At 41.1% G+C, this 26,517-nt stretch overlaps 2 protein-coding genes across 2 annotated transcripts; both read right to left on the bottom strand.

The window, feature by feature from the left end:
- Nucleotides 1–8,756: 8,756 nt before the first annotated feature.
- On the bottom strand, nt 8,757–19,210 carry dhx35 (DEAH-box helicase 35). Its single transcript, XM_079172370.1, has 21 exons — nt 19,095–19,210; nt 18,579–18,706; nt 18,149–18,241; nt 17,510–17,587; nt 17,315–17,419; nt 17,167–17,228; nt 16,986–17,055; nt 16,780–16,839; nt 16,221–16,333; nt 16,037–16,133; nt 15,031–15,189; nt 14,038–14,248; nt 13,077–13,201; nt 12,798–12,852; nt 12,323–12,513; nt 12,127–12,204; nt 11,883–12,012; nt 10,872–10,953; nt 10,681–10,752; nt 10,446–10,557; nt 8,757–9,235 (listed from the first exon to the last, which is right to left on the bottom strand). Exons 1-21 carry the CDS (start codon nt 19,132–19,134, stop codon nt 9,197–9,199), a joined length of 2,100 nt encoding a protein of 699 aa, XP_079028496.1. The 5' UTR covers nt 19,135–19,210; the 3' UTR covers nt 8,757–9,196.
- A 975-nt stretch (nt 19,211–20,185) lies between these two features.
- On the bottom strand, nt 20,186–25,594 carry rab5if (RAB5 interacting factor). Its single transcript, XM_079172394.1, has 4 exons — nt 25,356–25,594; nt 23,006–23,109; nt 22,590–22,719; nt 20,186–21,556 (listed from the first exon to the last, which is right to left on the bottom strand). The coding sequence occupies exons 1-4, from the start codon at nt 25,461–25,463 to the stop codon at nt 21,515–21,517; spliced, it is 384 nt and encodes a 127-aa protein (XP_079028520.1). The 5' UTR covers nt 25,464–25,594; the 3' UTR covers nt 20,186–21,514.
- Nucleotides 25,595–26,517: the final 923 nt, after the last annotated feature.

The following is a 26,517-nucleotide window of genomic DNA, read 5'->3' as shown; positions in this document are numbered from 1 at the left end:
TTTGTGCATAACTGATGACTATAACTAAGAAAAACAATAACATTCAGAATCTTTGAAACAATCTGTATCTGTTAATACGGATCATCAATTGGTATCAGGGGCAATAAAAGCGTGATCGAGGATTCTCTAAAAGTTACATTTGCTCCCTTTTTTATTTTGTGCTGATCTAATCTGTGACTCTGATCCACAATATGATCCGAACCGCGAGTTCTGTGATCCGTCGCACCACTCGACAGAAGAAAAGGAGGCCTTGGATCACCTCTCTTAATGAGATCTACATCAATTCAGATGTAGGTTTGTTGTTTCTTATTTTCCATCATTACCCGCCAAACGGCCCCGCGCACAAAAGGACGGAGACCTATCTGTGTGCACGCAAGCGTCGGCAGAGCGGGATACAGTGAGCGCCGTGCAACAGATGCTACGACAACCTGGAGACAGACAGCTCCATCCATCATCCGCTGAAGTCCCGATGATCAAAGCCGGGTTTGGACTACGGAGGAGGAGGAGGACGCCCCGGGAGTTGCGGCAGGGCAACGGTACAATCCAGTTAAAAAGGGGGCTTCTATTGGGCTATAACTGCATAAACACTTTTGATATGCGTATAGAAGATGGCAAAAAAAAAATAATAGATAAAACAGCAGTGATGAAGATTCGAACTGAAACGCAAAATGGGGAAGAAATATGTTGTGGATTTGAGATATTGGAGAAAACAAATTGCAAAAAAGAAGAATCGAACTGGTATCTGGCTGCACTACTCACTATCACTCTGTACATTATTTATGCAAAATGAAACCTGCTCCTATTCCTGCTTAGTCTGGCTCATCCACTTAGTTACCTCTTAATTGATCTCTCATCTAAGGCACTTCTGTAAATCCAGTCTGCTCCTCTCAGCCTCACCACCATTAATGCCATTAAACGTGGCTCCCTTATCACCAGATCCTCTAAAGGATGTCTGCTCGGGTTCAGGTCAAGATTAGCGACATATAATACAATCATCTTATCGCTGGGAAACTCCTGTGTTCATGTCTCACTGTAAATCCGCGTTGTCTCGCACTTGAAATATCTTTCTAACCTCCCATAAGAGATCAAACTATTTTTCAAAAGACAACCCGGTCCACGCGTGGAGTCTGAAGAAGTAAACTGACGCCGTAACAGCGTCTGTAAAGGAATCCGATAACGTGACCTGGCATCCTCTTCATCCGGCCTCTCGCCCTTTAACAACGGGTTAAGTGATGAATTGACATTTACAGCACAGCCTGCCAAGTAACACCGGGTACAGAGCACACGGAGAAACCAAGCGTGAAGTAATAACGAGCGAGTGGGCAAGAGCAGAGATTTTCTATTAACGCAAAGGGGGTTTGTGGGCTTTTTTTTCTTGAAGACCCCCCCCCACCACCCCCCCCACACCACCCTTCCCCTGCAACGTTATCAGAAGCTTGAGCACCAGCTAGTGGTGGTGGAGCTCCACTGCTGGAGACGCCCCACACCAACCAAACACATTAATCATGACCAGGGGAGTGTAAAATTCAATCGGCTCCTTCCATCCATTTCATGTGAAGCAGACTGAAGGCCGGCCTTGTAGTGCCTGAGAAGAGGAAGGGAAAAGGGTGGGGGGGGGGGGGGGGGGGGGGGGGGGGGGGGGGGGGTTGAAAAAGAAAGAGGAGCTCCCTACACTTCATCAGAACCCCTACTTCATAACAAATGGAGTGTCTCTCTGGCGGAGGAGTGCCATCAGAAACGCGCGTTCTCTCTATCCATTTAATCCCGGGCGGTGGAGGAAGGGTCAGGGTGCGTGCTCGGCTCTCCGCTCGCCGCTTCTCCAGTCACACAGTAAACTACCTTTTAGGAATTGTTTCTCAATAAGAAATGATCAGTCCATTTATCTGCACCAGGCGGGCCTGTCTCCTCACCCAGACCTCCAATATTTTTCGTTTGACCCGATCAGGGCTATAAACTAGACCGAGACACTTTCAATTTGTCACCCGAAGGAGGGCCTTCCGCGAGTCCCGTGCTACTGATTGCATCCTCCCTCCCTTCAGATGTAGAAATCCCTCCCATGCTTGAAAGCCTCTTCTTTTTCCTTTTCATGCATAACATCGAAAAAAAAAAAAAAAAGAGCCTCTTCGCTCTTCGCTGTGAAAACAATGTTCTGAGATAATCACATTCCACACAACGCGAGCAGAACATGATGTTATTTTGTGTTAATTAATAAAGTCAGGCATAAATAAAGAGAATATGTTAAATCATGTTAAATAATTAATTACTCGTGATTTTGAATGCAAACGTATTTTCTCTCTTCCTCCTGAAACACTCAGAGGAAATATGTTTCCCTTATTAATAAAGCATCGTATCTAGTTTAAATACTATTAACAGCGTCTCTGCATGTTCATTTAAAACAAATATGGCAAGTCAGGAAAGATATGCTTAAATGTCCTTAAGTCTAAGCAATGACTCCGAATGATATTAGAGCGAGTTGTACCCAGCATGCCGTTCTGCGGTGTAACGGATAATATTGTAGCGAGCGACGGAGAGCGATTTGTACCCAGCATGCCGTTCTGCAGTGTAACAGCTATTAGCGCTCCCCTCTCAATAGACACACACACACACTACACAGTGTGTACATAACACACTCCTAATAGACACTTCCTGAGGTCCTCAGCATCACACCTGACTAGCATGAAGTAGATCGGAGGAACGGCGGTCGAGGAAATCAAAAGGACAGACGTGCAGACACTTCTTCATATTAGTCCGGAGCATTAACCTCGGGTCTCATGCACATAATCCAATCAGGACGACACTAACATCCAAGTGGGTGATACGGATAAAACCGTTTGTCGTGGTATCATATCTTCAAGGAAATGAAATGAGGAACAGTTCATGTGTAAAATGTGGCTCATCCAGATAATTACACACCACAAAAACACACACACTTCACCACATTGAGGCAGAAATCATGTAGAAATCCTATATTGCCATAAAGTGTTAGTTTGCAACATTCCCCACGTTAGACTAACACAGCCACAGATGCAAAGAAATAGCATATATATATATATATATATATATATATATATATATATATATATATATATATATATATATATATATATGTTCTAATGCAGGGCACACATTTAGCACCATTTACTTAGCAATCGGTTGTAAAATATGCAAGTGGCTAGTATTTGCCCGTCATATATATATATATATATATATATATATATATATATATATATACTATATATATATATATTATATTTCCTTCATATGTGGGATGAAGGAAGTATAATGTAAGATACACTGTGAACCCCAACAACAAACGAGACCATCGAAGAAGTGAGGGGAAAGAAAATCACTTATCACTGGTTGTTCATTGAGGGGAGAAATATTAACCAAACTGTTTTCTTTCAAAACAGGCTCAAACTTTGAACAGGGGGTAATTACAAGTTCACACATGACTCGCTTTTTCCCATCAAACCCTTTTAAAACAGTTAAACATTCTATGAATTGGATGGAACATGTCAATGATTTTTTGACAGCGCTGAAATATGGCGAGGAACACTCAACCACGTACGTACAACCTGTTCAAACGGCTGCCACGCCGGAGTCACACGCACGCGATTAATCACTGATACCTCCGGCTGTCAGCTCGCATCTATGTGGTTACACAACACTAATGGGCAACAGAGTGGAACTGGAAAAAAAACACACACACACACGGGGGGACAATTTGCCTCTCTTACTTGTTTTTCGTCCTCCGGAGGAGACAGCAGGTGGGGAGAAGCCTGCTTCCCGTCAGATGACACACACACAGAGAGATGAACGAGGTTTCAGTCGCTGTATTCCAGAGGACACCTAAAGATAAAAGGACACAGAACACATGAGATAAAAGGCACGTCTCGTATGGAGACACAGCTATGGGACGGATTCCACACTTCATTTCATAAAAAGACATTCAATAAGCACAACTGTCTCTGCACACAGGTACACAGAGAGAAACGAGGCTGTGCTTCACAAATAATGCTAAATACTATAAATTCAAAGAGTAAATCTTTTCAGAAGGAACATTCAGATATTTCTGTCCTCTCCTGTTTATTCAGTTGTTGTTGTGGGACATTCAGTCATGATTTTGCATTGTTTTTAATTGATACAGCTCATGCTTAATTACTGCGTTTAATTGGGTCGTAACTAACAACCATTACTGACTAATTGACTCTCGAGGCAAACCGTTGTTTCTGATTTGTCCCCTACAGGTTGCCGTACTCTTGTCAACGGAGGAAGGTACGAGACTCTGTGATGACAGAGATCTGAAGTAACCACACGTTCTTTAGAGACACTTCTAGATGTAACTGCAGCCTTTGCATGTAGCTGAGGAACCATCATCTAATTTCCACTGAGTGGTTCCTCCTTTGTCATCCTCCATGTCTCAGATAAAGGGCCCGGAGACTACAGACGACACACCAGGCCACGCTCACCTCATGTCACCTGTAGAGGAACAAGCATGTTGATGATAAGCACCACTTTTCTTCTCCTACACTGAGCGATTGTCTCTTCTTTCCCAGGAGAACGCTGCATCTTCCGTCCACCGACAACACAACGTCAGAGAATCAGCCGTGCTCTTCAACATCACAAACGTATAATCGAGATCTCTACTCATAGACTGTGGGAATGCGTTCACTTCTCGAAGGAAAGCAACTGCAGGATGACACGCTGAGAAGTTCCAAAAGTGATTAATTAGCGGCCGTGCTATTCGTCAGTGTTTGTGCCACATGGAACAGACAGAAAACAAAATGAAACTCATCATTTTATTCTTCTGAAAGCCTCAAGCCGACTCTGCGGTCGAAGTCATCGCCACACCTTCTGTTTATGGTCTGTTTGTGTTAAACGTGCAGGTCAGTGGGGTCAGAAGAAGACACCAAAGACCAGGGGGGTGAACGAGAGACGCACATCTCCAGAAATAACCACTTATCTCAGATGGTAAATAGCTGCATTTATACAGCCATCTATGCAAAAGTGGTTTATAGTTTGTCTCTCACTTAACCACTCTCTCTCTCTCTCACACAGACTACAGTAACCCTGACCCAGGACTACAGTCAGACTACATAAGACTGGTTCAAGCTTTAAAGCTACACCAACATGACTTTATATCTTAGTTTGTTCTGGAGAGTTAATTCTTTTCTCTCATATCTAATACAACACTGTGCATCAGGTATCATTATTACATAAAACACAATACTGGCTATCTTTGTCTTGTTTTATCTAATTAAACATTAACCTCATTAACCAGGTAAATGAAACAGCAGCAGCACGTCCGCACTTCAGCACTAAACTCTGTCAGTAGATGAAGTGTGAGGATACAAACCTTTAACACGTGTCGCTGCACGCTGTAGGATTCATGTTGGGGTTAACACGCACTTTAACGTCCGGTAGCACTCAGCAGCTACAGTCACACGACGTCACGACACATTCGCGCGTTTTCTTCTTCTTCTTCTTCTTCTTCTTTTTTTACGTCGCACGCGCGTGTTTGTTAGTTTCTTCCTCGTTGCTTTCAGCAGCAGCCCTCTGGTGGTCTGTGGACACGTCTGATGAAACAGAACATGAGCAGAATGTCTTATTAAATATGACAGGTGTGACCGGATGTAGGGCCCCTCTTTAAGACTTTAACATCAGGTACTAACACAATGCTTTAGTGGCGCAAATGTCATTATTAGAGTTGAAACTACCTGGTCCCTGATATTTTTATTGTGTGGTAATTTGATTATATACATTTGTTTAGAAATATGAAAATCTTTGAGCACATAAGTGACATAACTGGAGCCTTAATTCTGTGTTCTGACCTCAACACTCGGCCTAAGATCCGCTCATAAAGCAGATAATAAATCACGTTTGTTCGGGTTGTTGGTGTGGCTGCTGACACACGAATCAAATAAGACAACACCTGCAGATAAACATCTGACTTCTATTTCAACATCAAAACCGAGCAATCCTTTCTCAAAATGGCCTTTTTAGCAACAAGATTATACACACAAAGCAGCAACAACACACTTCATACCAAACGCTGCTGTCAGTAGTACTTTGTACGACTTTATTATTTTTCTCCAACAGGCTTCTTTAAAAGATCTATTCACATTCTGAACTAACTAAAAAACAATAGAAACGCTTCAGAAAATAATATTTTTAAAGCAAAACGTGTTACTGTAAACCCAGAGAAGTAAAACATAATGAAAGTAAAGTTATGGTAAACTAGTATTATAATAATCCCAGCATCTGTTAGGCTCTGACCACATCATCTCATCCACATCACAAACAATGTCCTCCCTGGTCCCCTTCTCTGTTCTCCTCCTCCTCCTCCTCCTCCTCCTCCTCACTGCCTTCACCTTCTTTAAAACAGCTGCGCTTACCTGAGGTCTATTCCTGGTGGTCAGTTAGTGTTTTTATGTGTGTGTTGGTTTTCTGATCCCTGCATGAGATTTAAACGTGTGTTAAATGTAAGAAATACTGTTTTGTTGGAAGAGTGTTGCAGAATTTCAAACAGTGCAACAGTTTCCTTTGTTGAAGGCGTGGCATACAAAAAGTGAAGGTTTTAAGATGCTTTTGTCAATGCAATCTGAAAAGAAAGGTTATATTACTTCAGTGTTGTGTATTCCATAAATACAATAAGTCACACAGCATATCTAGAGCTCCTGAGCTGCAGCCAGACATCATTAATAAGACATAAAGGTGTCTCGTGTCTTACTGTTGGTGGCTAACCTTCTGGTGGACATATCGCGCTAGTTTCACCTCACTGCATCTCTAAATGGATTCAAGGCCCATCAAAAGTAAGTCAAAGCGACCATTGTGAGGTTCCACACTCATCACAAGGGGAACTGAAACATGCAGAAACTCTCTCTCTCTCTCTGGTGATCTTCAGTTTGTGGTACAACAGCGACACCTGCTGGCGAACATCCTACACTGCATGAAAAGTAAAGTAAAATTGGTTCCTGTGACACACAAATGACATAAAGCACAATAATTGAGACACTGAGGGCAAAAACCTCATCTCCAAAACTCTAAACACATGTTCTGCTTTGCATCCAATCAACACGGCACTTTTAGCCTTTTATTTCTCTTCATAAGACACAGGGGATCTGACATAAAGTCACTTGTTTGCCATTTAAAGTGTCACACTCATGAACCAAACGTTCAACACACGTGTCCTATAAACACCTTATTGTTTGACCGTGGACTCATTAATCAGGATTCAAGCACTATAGAAGTACCACATGGGAGAACCTGTTCACAACAATAGAGGCTTGTTTTAAAAACATGTATTAATCAATAGATCACACTTTCTTTGTCTCCACACATGATTTTGCTGTGTTTATGTTCTATATTCTGTTCTTTGTACAATGTGGAGAGAAATAAGTACTTCATCAGTGTGAGTACTGGTCCTGTGTGTTATATATATATATATATATATATATTCATGTACTTCATTTTAACACTATCGCTGACACATCAAACCCAGACTTTATCACCAAAAGTGTGTCACTATTTTGTTTTATACATTATTGTATAGATTTGAATGAAGTTCTTCATTTTGCAGTAGATTTGCGGTGTTCTGCTTCTTGTGTGTGTGTGGTGTGTGTGTGTGTGTGTGTGTGTGTGTGTGTGTGTGTGGTTGAGTGAATTGAGTGTCGTGTCTTGAGCCCCGTTTATTAAAATTGTGCTCAGCGACTGTAAAACAACAAAGAACAGCCGGTGCATGACAATAAGGCTTTATTTGAGGATGTGAGGAAGTAATGTCAGGTGACAGTTTGGGATAAACAAGTTTGCAATCGGTCCTACAAGGTGATCTTAAGAGTATATTCTACGTCAGAGTACCACTTCACATGCAACGGTACCTCGTTTGTGTATTCGTCTAATTTGAGTTGGTTTGCCTATCTACGGCGTGTTCCTCTGTGGTTTGATTTCTCTTCATCTACCTACAGCAGTAACCTCAAGAACAAGATCTATGAATAGAAAAAACATGCAGAAGTGAAAAATGTAGTTTGAAAAGCAAAAAGACAAACCTTTAATAAACTGCTCACTGGTGCTTTGAAGAAAATCTAAACCGTAAAAAATAAAAACAAAAAGCAGGAAAAGGAGACGACGTGCCGTCAATATGGAATGTAAATCAAATAACTGGCCGTCTCTACTGAACACCTGGTGGATGACGTGGACGGCAACAGAGAAGGGACAAACAGCACAACAACAACCCGTGAGAGGAGAAAGGCGGCGATGATGATGGGATGGATGCTACCGTTACCGTTGAGGCTCTGGAACGCGTGTCTGAATGCACCTCATGTCACCACAGGAACAAATGGCACTTCATTTCTTTTTTTGTTTGATTTCACAGCTTTTCATTTACAATGCTTTAGGTGTGTTTTCACATTCCGTCTTTAAAAAGAAAAAGAAAAAGAAACGTGAAAAGAAAAGTTGGCACAGAGTGGTGACAAGGCCACTACGTATGGAAAACCAGGATCGACAAAATAAAGCAGTTATTTTCACAGTATCAGTATTCGCTTCCCTCTAATGCAGGTTTCCTGAAAATATAAATATATATAAATATATTTATATATATTTATATATATCGTTCTGTGTTACGGTGCGGAAAGTTATCTAAAATAAACCGGAGATAAAGTGAACCCGTTACAAACATAAAGGCACCCGGGCTACGGGGGACGCAAATTAACCCGGAAACAACCAAACCCCCCCCCCCCCCCCCCCCAGAGAGTCTCGCAAAGGGAATCGAACTCACGTACCGCCGTCTTCCATCACTTATCATGCAGCAGGAAAATACAGCGATTAAAAAAATAATGAAGCCAAGAACCAGGTGTGGACCTGAGCCTGCTCCGACTATGTACATACAGGTGGTCGACCACGAGAACAGACTGGAGTGGACGCCGTTTACTCTCTCGTCACATAGAAACTACACGTATGTGTGTGTGTTAGTGTGTGTGTGTGTGTGTGTGTGTTGATGTCAAAAATATATCCACTTGATCCCATTCTGGCACAGCCACTCAAGTGTGGAGGGGGGGGGGTTTGTGCAGGTGGACAATAAATATATTTTACATCTTTATACACGATGACGTGGAGAGGAGCACAGTGGCGTTTGGAGAGGAGGAGTCTCTCCTTCTTTTTGGTTCAATGGGTCTGAACATGATGAGGCCGCCGGCGAGACTCAGAGGACCCGGGACCTCTTGCTGGCCAGTGATCCGTGCTGAAAGAGATGAAGGGGGGGGGGGGGACAGTGAAAAACTTCATGTTAGATCACAACAGAAACACGGATTCAGGGGCTGCAGCCAGCGTCGCAGTCGAGCAACGTATTGCTCGTTCAACGGTCGGTGTGGTCGTTGCTCCTCAGGTTTCTTTGGGCCAGACGCCCTTTTTCTATAAAGGGAGCTAAATGTGGAATGAGCTGCTTAGTGAGCTAATAAAAGACTTAAACGGTCAACATTTTGAAATCAAATTGAAGGAATTTTTAAAAGTAGTATAAAAGGTATTTATCCAAGTGTGTATATACACTGTGTGTATATGTATATACAGGACTGTCTCAGAAAATTAGAATATTGTGATAATCCCCATACGTGTGATTTAGTTTACTGAACCAAGCTGAGTGTTTTTCAAGGCTCAGGAAACCCTTGCAGGTGTTTCGAGTTAATTAGACGATTCAAGTGATTAGTTGAATACCCTACTAGTATACTTTTTCATGATATTCTAATATTTAGAGATAGGATATTTGAGTTTTCTTAAGCTGTAAGCCATAATCAGCAATATTAAAAGAATAAAAGGCTTGCAATATTTCAGTTGATTTGTAATGAATCCAGAATGCATGACATTTTTGTTTTTTTAAATTGCATTACACAAAATAAAGAACTTTATCACAATATTCTAATTTTCTGAGACAGTCCTGTATATACATATACACACAGTACACATGGTTTGCAAGTTGTCCTGCGGCGCCTCACTCTCAAAACTGCGGATGCTCCCGATCTCGTGAGGTCATCGTTGACCACGTGTTCGTGACGTCGGACACAAATCTAACCGGCGTGCATTGTGCGGCGATCGTCTGGCTCATCTCAAACGAGCCTAATAAGGTGCATGTTGTTGTTGTTGTTGTTGTTGTTGTTGTTGTTGTAACAGCAGCGGTGCGTAGTCCTTCTTTAGGAGGTGGGCCGAGCCGAGCAGCTTCTCTGCAGCTTCTTCCGGCTCTGCAGACGCTCTGAGCAAGCTTTACCGCAGAACTATAAATTATAATTGTATAAATCTTTGTCGGAGACCGAGACAGGGCCGAGTGAAAACTGCGGTAGATTCCGGGAACCTTCAAAAAGTGGTGTTGAGACCTGGTCTTGGTCTACAACACTGGCTAAAGCCACGACAGTGAACTGACCCTCTTAGAACCTTGTGAGGAGCTTCTTTCTGCGACTTACCTCGGCCTGCTTGTAAAAGTGAGGAGCCAACTCGACCAACCAGGTCGACTCAACGGCCGTCACGTCGCGCATGTAGTATTTAGCCGTCTGCACCACTTCATTGAAAACAACCCTGGAAAAGAGACAACTGTTTAGTCTGGGAGCATAAATGATCCTCCAGATGAATGCAGATTCTCTATTAATGTACAAGAACAAGGGAGCAAAGTAAGATTACTGCAGAAGAACAGGAACTCACCATTTTGGAGGTTTCTCTCCAAACAGCACAGAGTTTGGGTGGATGTGAAGCTCACGGTCGTCTCGTAAAGTCCTGGAAGGAATGAAGGAAAACGAGAGTGAGTCACGTGATTTTAAAAAGGTCGACGAAAGCTGAAATAATTCCTTTTATTGAGAAACGTTAAAAACGTCAACAGCAGGGAGCCCTCTCACCGGTAGGAGCCAGAATGGTGAATGCGAGCCGCATTAGCGAAAAACCCATAAACGATGCACTTCAAGATCACGTCAGGGTCACCTGTGCAAAACACAAGAAGCAAAGAATGTGTCAAAGAAAATATACAGCTTTAATTTAGTGATGACAGCTTGTTAAAGTAGCACACATTTACATCATTACCTAGAACTACCGCCATGTCGCAGTTTACATCCATGTCTGTCCAAAATGTCATCATCATTTTATCCTATTAGATATTTGAGTTAAATTGTCATAATAAGTATATGACAGATGTGTTTCGTCACAGTAACCTTTGAAGTGTGTTAAAGCTGCATTCTCTCTAGTGTCCACCAGGGGGCGACTCCTCTGGTTGTATAGAAGTCTATGAGAAAATGACTCTACTTCTCTCTTGATTTATTACCTCAGTAAACATTGTAAACATGAGTTTATGGTCTCAATCTCTAGTTTCAAGTCTTCTTCAATACAGCATGATGTTCATTTAGTAAATGATGGTCCATTTAGAGTCAAACAGACCATAAAGCAGGGGATGCTTTAGGGCGGGGCTACACAGTGATTGACAGGTCTCTACCACGACGTTGTCCGGTCTGAGAGTTGTCCGTGTTTTCGTTTTACAACTTAAACTCTTTCAGTGTGTTTTCACATCATGAAAGTAAATTGTAACATTTTTGGTCGCCTAAAAACGTCTAATTCAGCGTTCGGTTGTCGTGTCACTTCTGGTTGCAAAAAAACAAGATGTCGACGGCCAAAACGCCAAATTCGAGGCTTCAAAACTGTTGTACACAAACCAACGGGCGAAGTCACGGTGACTACGTCCACTTATATACAATCCATGATCACTTTTTCCTTGAGTCCAGTTGGACGTTTCTGCCAAAGTTAAAGACATTTCCTCCAAATGGTTCACGAGAATGAAAAAAACAAGCTGCTTTCGCTACCTCGTCTGAACACGTCTCTCAGTCTATCACCACATAGAACAAACATGACTCATTTCAAACCTTCACTTGAAGTCCGCGGCACCTTAAACTTGTTCATGAGACGCCGGAGCTGCTCTCGCACCGTCACAGCCCGCAGCAGACCTTTATAATTCAGGAAGTGTTCCTGACACCACTGGGAGCTCTTCTGGTGCTGCAGGAAAGAGGAAACAGTCTTAAGTCTTGAATCAACTTTCTCTAAACTTTTGCTGAGTTTGCAAACCCCCCCCCCTCCGACTGAGCTGTACACCGTACAAACATGCTGTACCTTCATGAAAGCCTCATACACATTCAGCATGGTGAGGTGGTCGCCCTCTGCAACTGCAAATTTCCTGTGCTCTCGGGCCTGCAGGGTGAGATAGCAAAAAAAAAAAATGGGATAATTGTTATGCTGACAAAGCATTTCTGCCCAAAAAATACCACATGCTCCGTTTTTGTTTTTTTAAAAGCCTGTTTTCACTTACGGCAGCTTTCTTCTGATTGGGCGGCACAACGAATATGTTCTGTATCTGCATCATCGCTGCGATGGTAACAATCTCTTTGGAGCAGCCGAAGTTTCCCGACTCGAGGAGCATCTTGGCAAACATGGGGCTGAGAGGAAACTCCGCCATCCGCACGCCCATGGGGTCGGTCAAGCGTCCGTAGTGGTCCAGACCTGCAGAGAGAAACGCAACTGGTTCAGATTCTGCATCATGTGCAGGGACACCTTAGCTTGTAGATGGTTCAACATCATTATGAACACTAGTCTTGCAGTTGAGGGACAGCCCCTCTTTGTAAATAACCCAATTTGGCTCTAGAAAGGCTTAATTTGTCTTGAGACAAGAGGCTTTTATTTTGAAGGCAAATCTCTGGTCTTGGGGAGGAAGTCAGAACAAAAACGTACAGATACGTAAACGGAGGCATTTAATGCGCCGCCCTGCTGACAGCCTGGTCTCTTACCTCCCAGTGCGTAGAGCAGCTCTAGAGCCTGAACCATGGTCTGAGCTGGAGGAGGCTGCAAAGACAAACAATGCACTTTCAGTCCAACAATAACAATTCCGACCACAACTGTGAAAAACAGAATTAAACGAGAGTGCGGTTTACTTGAGAAGTCTTCCTGTTACATCTTCTAAAGCACAAACACATTCATTTGATGCCCCCAGAGAACTGGGCCCATTCTCGCTAATTAAAATGTAAAGTAGAATTCCGTTCACAGCGGGTGAACACATCACTACTCACAGAGAGGAAGCTGAACCGCAGCACGTTGTCGATGCCCAACGCTTTGAGCTGCAGGATGACGGGGGCCAGGTTGGTGCGCTGCATCTCTGGCACAGTGGAGGCAGGCAGTTTCTCAAAGTCCTCCTCTGTTGAGAGGAATCGTATGCAATAAGAAAACACGGGGAGGGGAAAGACTCCTTCAGATTACTGCCTCGCGTTTGTACGCCTCCGCCGACCAGTTTATATCCGTGTCTGTCCAATAATGTCATCGCTTCATGTCCTCTCAGACGTTTGAGTGAAGCCGTCACAGCGAGCTTTGACCACCAAATTCTAATCAGTTCGTCCTTCAGACTGAATATAAGAAGTGGACGTAGTCACCGTGACCCGTTTGTGGATTACGGTTTTGAAGCCTCGAGTACGACATTTAGGCCGTCGCCATCTTGGGTTTTTTTGCAACCAGAAGTGACACGAGAGGGGGCGGAGCTAAGTACAACCGAACGCTGAACAAGACATTTTTAGGCGACACACTCTGAAAGGGTTAAAAGTTGTAAGATGAAAACATGAACAACTCCCAGACCGGATAACGACCTGTCAATCACAGTAAGCCCCACCCTAAAGCATCCCCTGCTTTATGGTCTGTTTGACTCTAAATGGACCATCATTTACTAAATGAACATCATGCTGTATTGAAGAAGACTTGAAACTAGAGATTGAGACCATAAACTCATGTTTACAATGTTTACTGAGGTAATAAATCAAGAGAGAAGTAGAGTCATTTTCTCATAGACTTCTATACAACCAGAGGAGTCGCCCCCTGGTGGACACTAGAGAGAATGCAGCTTTAAGGCACTTCAGTGTTGGATTCACAAATGATTCTACAACACACACACACACACACACACACACACACACACACACACACACACACACACACACACACACACACACACACACACACACACACACACACACACACACACACCTGTGTAAAGTCTGAAGCATTTCCCAGGCCGGTTTCGACCGGCTCTCCCGGCCCTCTGGCTGGCTGAAGCCTTGGAGATGGGCGTGACCACCAGCGACTCGATGGCGGTGCGAGGATTGTACGCTCGCAGCTTCACGAATGCACAGTCGATGACGAACACAACTCCGTTTATAGTGATGGAGGTCTCGGCTATGTTAGTGGCCACCACAACCTGGAGGAAACACAAGACGGGAATAAGTGAACCGTTTTTAAATTACACTATTTTACCATTTTATAGTCTCTTATGTCGACACTTGTACTGTTTGTGTTACACGTAGTCGCTCTATAAGAATGAAGTCTTCGCTTCACATATGGTTGATTATGATTATGACACATGACATATGTGGAAGTCATGATTTTACATCATTCTGTGATCTATTAATTAGCATCTCTGCTGTTTTAATATATCGCCCAAAATACCTTCTTGAGATGGGCAACAAATATTGGCTGTGATGTATATATATATATTTATAATACATATTTTATGTGTTTAAACACTTTTATGTCTATACATTTATATTTATTTATGTATGTTTTCCAGTTTTCATCAGCTCTGTAAAAGGAAGGTTTACCGTTTTTATGTATTTTTTAAATGTACAGCCCTTTGAGCTACATAGTCTGTATGAAATGTGATATATATAAAAACAGATTATCATTATCAATATGTCCATCAACTAATTATCTTGTTCTCGGAGTTAAAATGCATCCACTAGAATCAATGTTAACTTTTTTATCTTTTAGTTATTTTCAGCCGGGCACAGACTTCTGAACCGCCGCCAACATCTCAGCAATTTAAATGCAATGAAAGAAGTGAAATTAAATGGCAAATCCGTCTGATTAGCCAGATGCTTTTTTGGCATTGATTGGATGCCAAATAGTGGAAAATGCCAAATAATGGAAATGCAAATTAGATCAGATTTCTTCTCTCTACGGAAGAATGTAAAACAAACTTGCCTTGCGAACAGCTGGCGGCGTCCTCTCAAACACCTTCATCTGCTCGGCGAACGGCAGACCGGAGTACATGGGCAGGATTCTCAGGTGCTTCTTCATTCCGTATCGCGACAGAGACCTGGCCTGCTCCTGCAGAAGGGAAACCACTTTCTCCACTTCTTCCTGAGGGGAAAAATAAGAACTAAGACAAAGAAGAAAGACCGGCTAGATAACAAATGGGACGCCAGGTGTAATTATACATCTACAATAAGTTAAATCATTAAAAGAGTTTGGTGTGAAATACCTCTACCCTTGAAATAAAATAAATGTCTCTAGAACTGTCTGGAGATAGCAATGTGCTTTCCTGCACTGTGACACGGCCGTGCGGACGAGGCATCAATTGGCTAAATTTGTACTCGTTAGCTCGCTTGCTAATTCCACCGCGCTTTAATGCTACAGTTACAGAAGATAAAAGGAACTGCTGAGCTTGGTCTACGTTAACTTAGCATATAGCTTCACTTAACCGTTCAAACCAACCGTTCATGATGGCCGTTACCCTTTCAATTAACTCATGCTAATCACTAATGCTAAACACTAGCATGCTGACTATTGTTATGAATTCAGTTAGGTAGGTCCTGTAAACGGTCTGTTACGATGGCAAAAATACAGGATCAATTCTTATCAAAATGTGTGATTTTGAGTTTACGTGCAAGGCTGGAAGATGTGCACGCTAGTGATTAGCATCACCGATTCACAGGGAAATTAAAAGGGTCACGTTGGGAGACATTGGTATATGAGGTGTGTGGGTGGGGGGGGGGGTTCAGCCAGTAGAGGGCAGACGCTATGCATGTTTATAATATGTAGAATTCAAATACTTTGCACTAAAATGTCAATATTTCAACCTGAATCCATCAACAACACTATTAAATACACATATATATTGGTTTTCAGCTGAAGAAATGTGGTTTTGGGTGTTTAGTTACTCTTTAAATATCTATTTGAGTAATATTTGAGATAGCGGCCCACTAACCTGCCCGGTGAGAAAAGCCAACACGTCTCCGTCGTCCTCCGTCTCGTGGATCTTCAGCACCGTCTCCACCGTGGCCTTCACGTAGTCTGGGACGGGACTGAGAGAGAGAACAGAACCTTCACGTCACGGTCACAACAACACAATTACACGGAATGACGCACCGTAGACGGGATTACGCAATTACCTGACCGTGTAGAAGACGTCCACTGGAAAGGTGCGTCCCTCCACCGTCAGGATCCCACAGGTGTCCTTGTTGGGATCCCCGGACTCGTTCAGGTTGAAGAAGTCGTGGAATTTCTTCAGATGAAGATAACGCAGTTAGTAAAGGAAACACTCATGACGCATTTCTGGATTATGATATTTTCCCAATGTTTTGCAGCAATAAAGTACTTTTGCTGCTTTCAATCTGACGTCTTATTAAAAAATAAAGTATGCAACTTAGTGCCGCAGTATAACTAAATAATATGCATGTGTAGATGTTTAAACAGAAAGTACTGTAGATGTCAGATATGGCAGTTCAGCTGACTTGTGTAATGCTGAGTGCAGTCGTGGCCTGATTGTGTCTTTCCTTTCATCAGAGTATTGCAGATGTCAGTACAACAAGATCTGACCCCGCATCAACTTCTCTTTCCTCCTCTGTCTGTCTGTCTGTCTGTCTGTCTGTCTGTCTGTCTGTCTGTCTGTCTTTGTTTTCTCTGCTCCGGCTAATCAAGCGTATCTGTTCATCTTAATGATGCTGTCACCTTGGCATCCAGAGTGGCGGAGGCCACAATCAGCCTCAGGTCTCGCCGCTTTTTCTGAATCTATAGAAGAAGAAGAAGAAGAAGAAGGAGAAGAAGAACGGAGAAGTCAGAGTCAGGGATTAAAACTGAAGAGAAGTCACCAACTTTCCAGGATTCATTTAAAGTATAAATTGGAGTGAAATAGTCAAGTTTAATTCTTGAAATACCTTCTTTAGTAGACCAATGGCTATGTCCGTATACAGGGTTCTCTCATGTGCTTCATCCAGCATCAACACACTGAGGAGAACAGCACAATAAAGACACATGAACATTCTACTCCTCTTCTATTTCTATGACTCAAACCATCATCAACGTGTTCATCATATACCCGACAGTACAATCACGTACCTGTATTTCTTCAAAAGAGGATCGGCCATCATCTCCCGCACCAGCATGCCATCTGTGAGGAACTGAAGCACACGACGCACAATCAAGTACTGAAAGAGGAACCAAACAACACGGGACAGCCTGAGATGAAGACGAAGACGAAGGATACCTTGATCCTCGTGGCGTGGGGATCGGAGCAGTCGTCAAACCGGATGGTGTAGCCCACCTCGTGCCCCACCAGGGCCCCCCGCTCCTCCGCTACACGGTTAGCTACCTAACAGCAGGAAAAATAAAATAAAGAATGTGTCAGCTGTTCCTTCAGCGTAGAATGTAATTTCCTGCAGGACGTCGGCGGAGGTCTTACGGAGATAGCGGCCACGCGTCGAGGCTGTGTCACTCCAATAACCTTCCCCTCTGTCGCCCAGCCCGCCTCCAGCAGGTACTGAAAGGAGGCAGATTTTTTTTTAAAAAGGAGCGTTAGATAGACAGTGATGTTGCAGAAGAGCAGACTTTGTATAAAGCAAACTCTGCAAAAAAAAAAAGAGGCTACTAAGCATCAATGCAAGGTCATGTGAAACCTCTGTGGAGGTGAAGCCACATGAAGGGCATCAGTCCACTGCAGCAACGCTCACATTCACGTCACTCTGACAGTACTTCACCCGATGCACTATTAGCACTACTATGCTCAACTGTAACTAATCCTGCTCTGATACAAACGCCATCCTTTGGTAAAAGTAATTTTTCTTTATTATTTACAAAATGTAACAGGGTACAAAAAAAGAAGAACGAAACCAGAATGAGTGTATAGAATGAACAACATGATACAATTACAATATAGTCTATAGGACAGAAATGATGCATATAGTGAGAGTAGCAGCAGTGGCACTAATAATAGCAGAAATAATAATGAATAAAGAATATTTTAGTAGTAGGAGGCACATCATAAATGCATGTTATTCACCGTTTTAGCAGCAGAATGTTGCACGAGTTAAATCACACCAACCTGAGGTAACTGTGTTGTCTTCCCACATCCCGTCTCACCAACGACGATGATGGTCTGGAAGCTCTCCACCAAGTATAAGATGTTGTTTCTGTGCTGCATGGGACACAAATAACAACAAGATAAGATAATATAATATAATGTAAGATAATCCTTTATTAGTCCCGCAGTGGGGACATTTACAGGATTACAGCAGCGTAGTGGATAGTGCAAACAAGAGACGTAGTAAAAAACTATTATTATAAATAAGTAATAAAACAGTAAAGAATATTTTTGCATTGCACAGTGTATTTATACTGCACATATTTTAGTGTTGTGTGGTGTACTAGGAGCAAAGAAAACACACAAAACAACACAAATAAAAATGTCAGAACTAAAACAGACAGACAGCGTTCAACACACTAAATGGGACGTTCAGGGGCGATTGTGGAACCTTGAAAACGGGGAGTCTCTGCCGTTGCTTCTCTATGGAGAGCGCTGTGTGCGGGTTGAAGATGACCGGTGATCCGGTGGTCTCCGTGTTCAGATCCCGCTCCTCTGAGATCCCCGGAGCCTCCGACCCTGGAGCAGAACAGATGGTGGAGATGTTTTATTTAAACGTGAGCAGGCTGAGAGGATTTCTGAGGGTTTTTTTAGGGCAAACGAAAATAAAATGAAGCCGATAAAAACCCCCTCTTCATTAAAACCTTTTACATCGCATGTATTCACGCAGCAGTCGTACTTTTTTTGTGCGTTTTTATTTTTTATTTTGGCAGGTTATACTTTTTTTGGTTCCGCAGCGCTGAACGTTAACGTTCCGCGGGATGCGGAGATCACGCAGCTGCCCTGAACGCAACTAACACCGAACCGAGACCAACGGAAGTCCACGCGCAGCTGAACGTTACTGAATACAAACCAGAAAGAAATCGCATTAAATGTCTCATTTATTCTTTTTTTTAACCGTACTTACCCGGCTTCCAAAATTTCATCGTGGAGAGGGGAGAAGCCATCTTGGATTTACGTCACTTTTTTTTCCTTTTTTTTTTTAATAAGGCTTTACGGCGTCACTTTTCTTTCCCTTTTTTTGTTCTTCCGCGTTGACGACGTCATCATCTATATAGATTTTTATGAATGATGGACATGCGTAGTCAGCTAAAAGTCAAAATACAGGAATAATACGAAGTATTAATAATACTAATAATATATTAGTAAATATACTGAATACATACTGAACTGATTCATATGTGAAAAATAACAAAATAAACTATGCAGCAGCAAAACGTTAAAAACTAAAATGTTCAAAAATATATGAAGGAGAATAAAAGTAGAGCTTTACTATGGAAGCCCAATACTGCCACTATGATGTAAAACATATACTGTCAGTCATTTTAATGACAAACTATACATATAATAATGACTTAGTATCTCAAAATAATGATTACGTATCTCAAAATTGTTGACATAAATAACAAGTTAGCTTATTAAAAGTAATGACTCAGCATCTTAACATAAGGAGATACTCCACCAGAAATACAGATAAAAAGTAAATCAATGTTATGAGTTACTAAGTCAAAATTCAGACTTAAAAGGTTTAAAATGTAGTATACTGTAGTTTAGAGGTACTTGTACTTTACTTCCATTACACGCTACTACATTTATCTGACAGTTACTTTTAAGATCAGGTTTAAACAGAAATCACAGTCAGTGAATGAAGTTAAAATGCAGTTTACACAGTAATAATGTTGACCAATGAGTACTTTAAGTACTTTTTACTGCACGTTTCTCTACTTGACAAATGCACCACTTTAACTTGTTTTATTTTCATTGTCATCACTACTTCATCCACTTTAATATTGTGTATTATTTTGACGTACTGTGAGTATTTAGATTTTATCACTTCTACCATCTGTTTTCTGTTAGAATTGTGTTTCCATATGATGGAGGTAGCATTAAAGCTAATTTTAGTACAATCAATGCATCCAAGACAAAAACCTTACACATAAAATATCTTCTATATTTAAATTGTAAAGAAAAAGACCCAATCTCTTTGAAAATGGAGGCCAAATGAAGCCCATGTTTAATGCTTCCCAAAAGATTTGATCAGAAAATACAATCCTTTCTAACAGAACAGTCGATTACAAGAACTCGCATTTAAAAGTCCTTCACTGTAAAATACTGAGACGTGTGTCATCATCAAACAAGGTATATAACGGAAGTACAAATACATCTGTAGCACAAGGTGGACTGGACAAAAAGGGACAGTGTACAGAATTTACAAGACAAAAGTTTAAATTAATTAAAACACAAGAGGTAAGACTGATCTGGAAGCTACACGTGAGAATAAAACACGTTTTTTAAATTATTTCTATTCTGCTCACTGATGCCATCGATAAAATGACACCTGGCTGCACAGCGCTGCCCCCCGGCCCCGCTCCGGACACAGACGGTTATTAGTTCCCGACTGAAGTAACCGCGGCGCGGTGGGGTCGGGTGTCTGATGTGTGTTTTTCATGTTAGAATCAGCACTAGTGAGCTGTGTAGATGTTCACATTTAATGGACTCCAGACCTTTAAGAAGAAATAAATGACAGTTTTTTTTATTTTATTTTATTCGAAAATGGTGTGTTTATATTCAGAGAGCAAAAAAAACTAAAACCTAAACATGGAAGCTTAAAATCACAGACACGCGTAACCTTTAATGGGCTTTACTGCCGTGACACTTTTAAATCATTTTACTAATTCATCAGATTATTTCCATTAAAAGACATTTTGGAGTGACATTTTCTTTTTCTCTTTAACAGTGACGCCACAGGAGCAATCCTTTACAGGTAGTTTCATTCATCCAAAAAGCTGCATTTTGTCCCTTAATTAAAAAGGCAACACTTCCCACTCACGGACTGATTGAACCCTAATAACGACACGAGGACACGCCGTCATCAGCTGGGATGAAAACACACACACACACTGGTTGTTATCTTTACGGTCTAAAATCTGCATTCATGTCCTCTAAACCAGCAGAAAGGGCCCGTAGTCAACCAACTAATACTCAATTGTTCCATCGCACACAGAGCTGCAGCCGAAACTACTCGTTAGTGTTTTGTCAAAGAGATGGACGATGATGATGAAGTGAGGAAGGACATATTAATGTAAATAAATGTAAGTGTAATGAAGAGGGCCTTAGAAAATGAGCCACCACACTAGATCTCGGACGTCGCGGTGGTCTTGCAGGATCTCGTTAAATCGATCTAGGATTCCCATGATGCACTGCACACTGAAAAGTCATACTGTATGTTGGGAGCGTTGACGCGCCTCGAGCCGCGGAGTTCCTCCGTCCTCCGTCGATTCACTTCGACTGAAATGTTCGTATTTAGTGTCCCGTTTTGGGTTCGTCTCAGTCGAAATGTAGCGCCGTGTAAAAGATTATCCACACCACCTGGTGAGGAGAAGACACCGAGGGTCAGATTCAACGCTCCACTTCAGAGCGATGAGCACAGAGAACTCTTTACAAGCCGACTAAAGCAGCTCAACGAAATAAAACAAGTATTTAACACCAGAATCCTGAGAAACACCAAACACAAGAAGCCGGTCTTAAGAGGAGACACTACAGGAAAAACAAACCTATTAATGTTCTGGTCAGTTTGAGATGTTGATCTATTTTGCTTCCATAACACATCTTCGTTCAGAGTAGAGGAAATAAAACATTTATCTTATTTCTTTGTCTGTTTACGTCTGTAGATTTCTCCTAAATTCACCAAAAGTTACCATCAGATAACGCCTCATTTGCATATGTAAACATAACATTTCAGGAAACTTGTAATACATAAAATAATCCTCTTAATGTGAGTAATGAACTGGTGAAGTTTCATGGTGATATCTATGAGTTAATTATTTTACCCTATTCACCTGTAGAGTCTCCTCTTAAAATGAGACTTCAGATTTAATAACACAAATAAAACTCACTGCATGTCACACTTATGTGAGTGGACTTGTCTTGATGAACAACGTTCTTTTCTGCCACATTTCACTCATGATTGTCGTCTCTGTGAGCATCTGATCTCACACATGTGAAGTGTTTCTCTGCGTGTTTCAGACGCAGTGAAAGCATCAACATCTAAACATTATGAAATGTGGTCAACTTAAGATCCTGAAACCGCTGCACACACTTCCTGTTACCGCTCAGCTGTCGAACAGTTTGACACACGGATTTTTGTTATTTTTAAACAATATTTAAAAACAAACTCCCATTTTAAAAAAATACAACAATAACAACATTTATTTAACCAAATATATACATCGTTGGCACGTCTCTCTTTTATTTAACTCAAACTGAAACCATCAACATCCTGGTCAAGAAGAAAACACTTTTATATAAATTAAACCACACAGAAACAAATTTCATATTTTGAACCTCTATTGCCAAAAAAAACAATCCTCTGACATAATTCCGTAGATAATAACATCCTCACCAGAAAGAGAGCGAAAGATGTCATGAAGCCTTCTTTGGTGAGTTCCCACGTTCCACCGTACTCTTCCTCATCGATCTGCTGAAAGCTGCTGAAGTAAACATACAGGACGCCGGCGTTGATGATGCAGAATCTAGACGAGGAAAACAAATGTTAAACCGTCTCTGTATTAAGAAGAGACCACCGGGGTCGGTTAAACCGTCTCTGCATTAAGAAGAGACCACCGGGGTCGGTTAAACAGTCTCTGTATTAAGAAGAGACCACCGGGGTCGGTTAAACCGTCTCTGTATTAAGAAGAGACCACCGGGGTCGGTTAAACCGTCTCTGCAATAAGAAGAGACCACCGGGGTCGGTTAAACCGTCTCTGCAATAAGAAGAGACCACCGGGGTCGGTAGTTGGGACTGTGCAGGATACTCACATGGCGATTGCCAGGAATCCTTTCAGCGGTGCGACGCCCCAAATCACACCGAGGATCAGCGCGATGATCTGCCGAAGCCAGTAAATCACATCTAAGAACTCGTCCTGTGAAAGAAAAATATATGAGCTCGATTTAACAACTAATCGTTTTAAACGCCAAAACTGACTTTAGAACAACACACAATACACAAAGCATCAGAGTTCCCTGAAATGTTCTTTCTCTGGGGTTTATAAGGCTGCTCGACTAATCTGTCTTTGAGTTTTAATATGTCGTCAATTTGTCTTATTTTATGCATTTTGATGCTGAATGACTTATTTATATAAGAACATTATCAGCACAACTTTGGTAGACAGAATAGTGTAAAAAGTGGTTCTTTGTGGAGAAACTCAGTTTTAAAGATCTGTAAATCCACTTAATTAGTCGACAAAATCGTTTGAGTGTTAGTAGAGTGTGTGTGTGTGTGTGTGTGTGTGTGTGTGTGTGTGTGTGTGTGTGTGTGTGTGTGTGTGTGTGTGTGAGAAGAAGCCTGTTTCTCCTTAGAGAAGGGTGACTATTAATCAGTTTAAAGATCAACTGAAAACTATTTAGATATTTGATTAATCGTTTCAGCATTTATTTCTAGTAGAAATGTCGAGCAAACTCTAGTTCCAGTCGCTCAACTTGAGGATTTCTTTGCCATTTTTTGGACATATCCGGACTTAGAAGTTGACCGTGGCTAAGTGGAGAGCGGGTCCGTCCTGCAACCAGAGGACCGGTGGTTCGATCCCCGGCTCCGGCTCCACTAGTCGTGTGTCAATGTGTCCTTGAGCAAGACACTTAACCCCAAAATTGCTCCCGTAGCTGTGCCTACGGTGTATAGATAGATACTGAATTGTAAGTCGCTTTGGATAAAAGCGTCTGCTAAATGACTGCAATGTAATGTTAGAAGTGGCCATCTTGAAGGTTTTCATTTGTCTGTTAATTAATATCTACCGGCGCACTATTTATATATTTTCATTATTACACACTGTGGTGAGTTTTTCTCCTTTGTATACACACAAAAAATGCAACTCCACACATAATTCTGAAAACATAAAAGGTCATGCATCAACAAAAACACTTCAGGCCTCATTACTGAAACTTCCTCCGTCTGAAATGTTTTATTATCACATTTAGAGGTTTGTTTTGGTACAGAAACATGTTTCCTAACTGCGTTTAGGAGTCTTATCTAGCTGGTACTCAACAGTCCTAACTTAAGGATTCCTGAATTCATGTGACCATGTGACGATTTAAAGGAAACTCAAACCTGATGACACATTAAATTCCCCGGACCGTGTATTAATGGATAGATATCGACTGTCAACACATTTTGTATATTTTAAAAACATGTGCTTTCCTCCATTGGAGGATTTCTTCAATTATGATATGACTTCAGGAATTGTGTCTGTAATATGAAGATAGGGTTCTTCCTATAATTAAAAGTTAAGTTTAGATAAGACAAGCTGTTATGATATTTAGCTGAAGTGAGGCTCCAGACTGGAAGCACAATTTAATCTTAACATCTCAGTCCTGGTTGATTTACAATTTATATTTGAGTGAAAAAAGGATTTGTGCTCAGAGTTTATCACTGACATGATATGTTTTTTAATTCTTTGCATAATTCAATTTTTTTAAATAGAGAAAAACTCAAATACAGCTTTTTTAATTTACCACAGACACCCAGTACTAAATGTTTACTTTTTACAAAATGTACCAAAACACTGCGACGAGGAAGATCTTATGTCGATAACAAAGAGAATAAATATGAAACAAAATATAAATCATATCCTCTAAACTACAAAGGAAATCTAGTTTGAATTGACAAATACTATTATTACTTATCTTGTAAACACTATTGTTTACAAGATATTTGTGTTACCTCCTGCACCAAATATAAAGTAATAAACATTTATTTAAATTAAAATATTTGATGTTGCCACTTTGACAGTTAGCTAATTAATTGATTCAAAATGAATAAATAATTAAACCAAAGCAAACTATATTAGTATGAAATGGAACCTTTTAAAATGAGTTTAATGAACTTGATTTCTTGAGTTGAAATAAGTAGGAAGTCATAAATAACCAACATTGTTTAGTTAACCCAACATGTCGACTTACAGGTTATATTCTTTATGATTAAAGCCCTAAAAACCGCAGAGAGGATTAACGGTGTTGCTTCTGATTTGACAGCCGAGTCACATTAATCCTAACTACTAAATAAATAATAAATATAATAAATTCAAAAAAATACTAACCCTAACGGTGACACTTTAACGCCCGGGGAACGGGTTTTCTTTAGAATAAATAAAATTAAAAAGGGTAACCGGCTGACCTTCTCCTCCCAGACCGCGGTGCTGTTGAAGGCTTTGCTCCATGTGGGCTGCTTTACGCCTCCATTCAGCTGCTGACTGTCTTCTTTCCGCTTCGGGTTGCTCGTCATTCTTTGCTGGTTCCTCCGGCTGCACGCGGCTGAGATGTGAGTCTCTCGCGTGGACTAGGGGAAGAAAACTCTGAGAGATATTAAGCAGGTATTCAAAGGGATTTGCACGCTCCGCTGATCTGACAGATTTCAGTCTCGGAAACAGGAGAAAAAAGGGCCATGTGAGCATGCGCAACGCTGTTTGACCCCGGATGCCAACAGCCAATGAGAGAGTGCGACGTTTCTGCCCGGATCGTGCAGGGGAAGTGGTTAAATTCCACAGCGACACCCAGCGGTCGAGATGTGTAACTGCTGTTAATTTCAACCCGTTATTCCAAAGTTTTATAAAGTTTATAAGTTGGTTATAGCTAATAGTTTTCACATTATATCATAATAATAATAACAATACATTTTATTTGTATGATGCTTTAAAAGGTACTCAAAGGCACTTTACCTGGTGTAAAGCAGATATATGACATTATAACCATAAGAAACTAAACAAAACATACATCATATTATTCAAAAAAGTGTGTTACTGTAAGATTATATCAGGGCTGCAAACTATTTATTTTCTTGATTATTCAAGTTTTATTTTGGTCTGTAAAAAAAAATAATTTCTTCAAAACAACTGTTCAAACCAAGAGAGAGTTCGTTTACAATCAAAGAAGACAAAGAAAATCAGAAAGCTTTTTTATGTCTTTAAAACAATGACTGATGATGCGGATCAATTTTCTGTAAATTAATCGACTAATTGTTGCATCTCTACATTATAAACATATCTCAAAGAGATGACAATAAGCAACATGTTTAAAGTCTATTGGCTACAACTCAATGCAATCCACATTCGGGTCAATGAAGTGATCATCAGCCACAGGAGAAAACAACCAAAGAGTTAAATAATATGATTGACAGTCTGAGAAAAAAAAACAAATAAAACGAATAATAATTCAATAATTTTAAATGAAAAAGGAAGACAAAAGTAAGGAAATATATTAATTTGTTTTTATTATTATCAGCAGACTTACACATGTTTTTTTATGGAATAAACTCATTTATGTTAAAGACATTGACCGTT

Source organism: Pholis gunnellus, assembly GCF_910591455.1.
Source record: "Pholis gunnellus genome assembly, chromosome: 2".
Taxonomy (NCBI): domain Eukaryota; kingdom Metazoa; phylum Chordata; class Actinopteri; order Perciformes; family Pholidae; genus Pholis; species Pholis gunnellus.
This window is presented reverse-complemented; position numbering and strand designations above follow the sequence as displayed.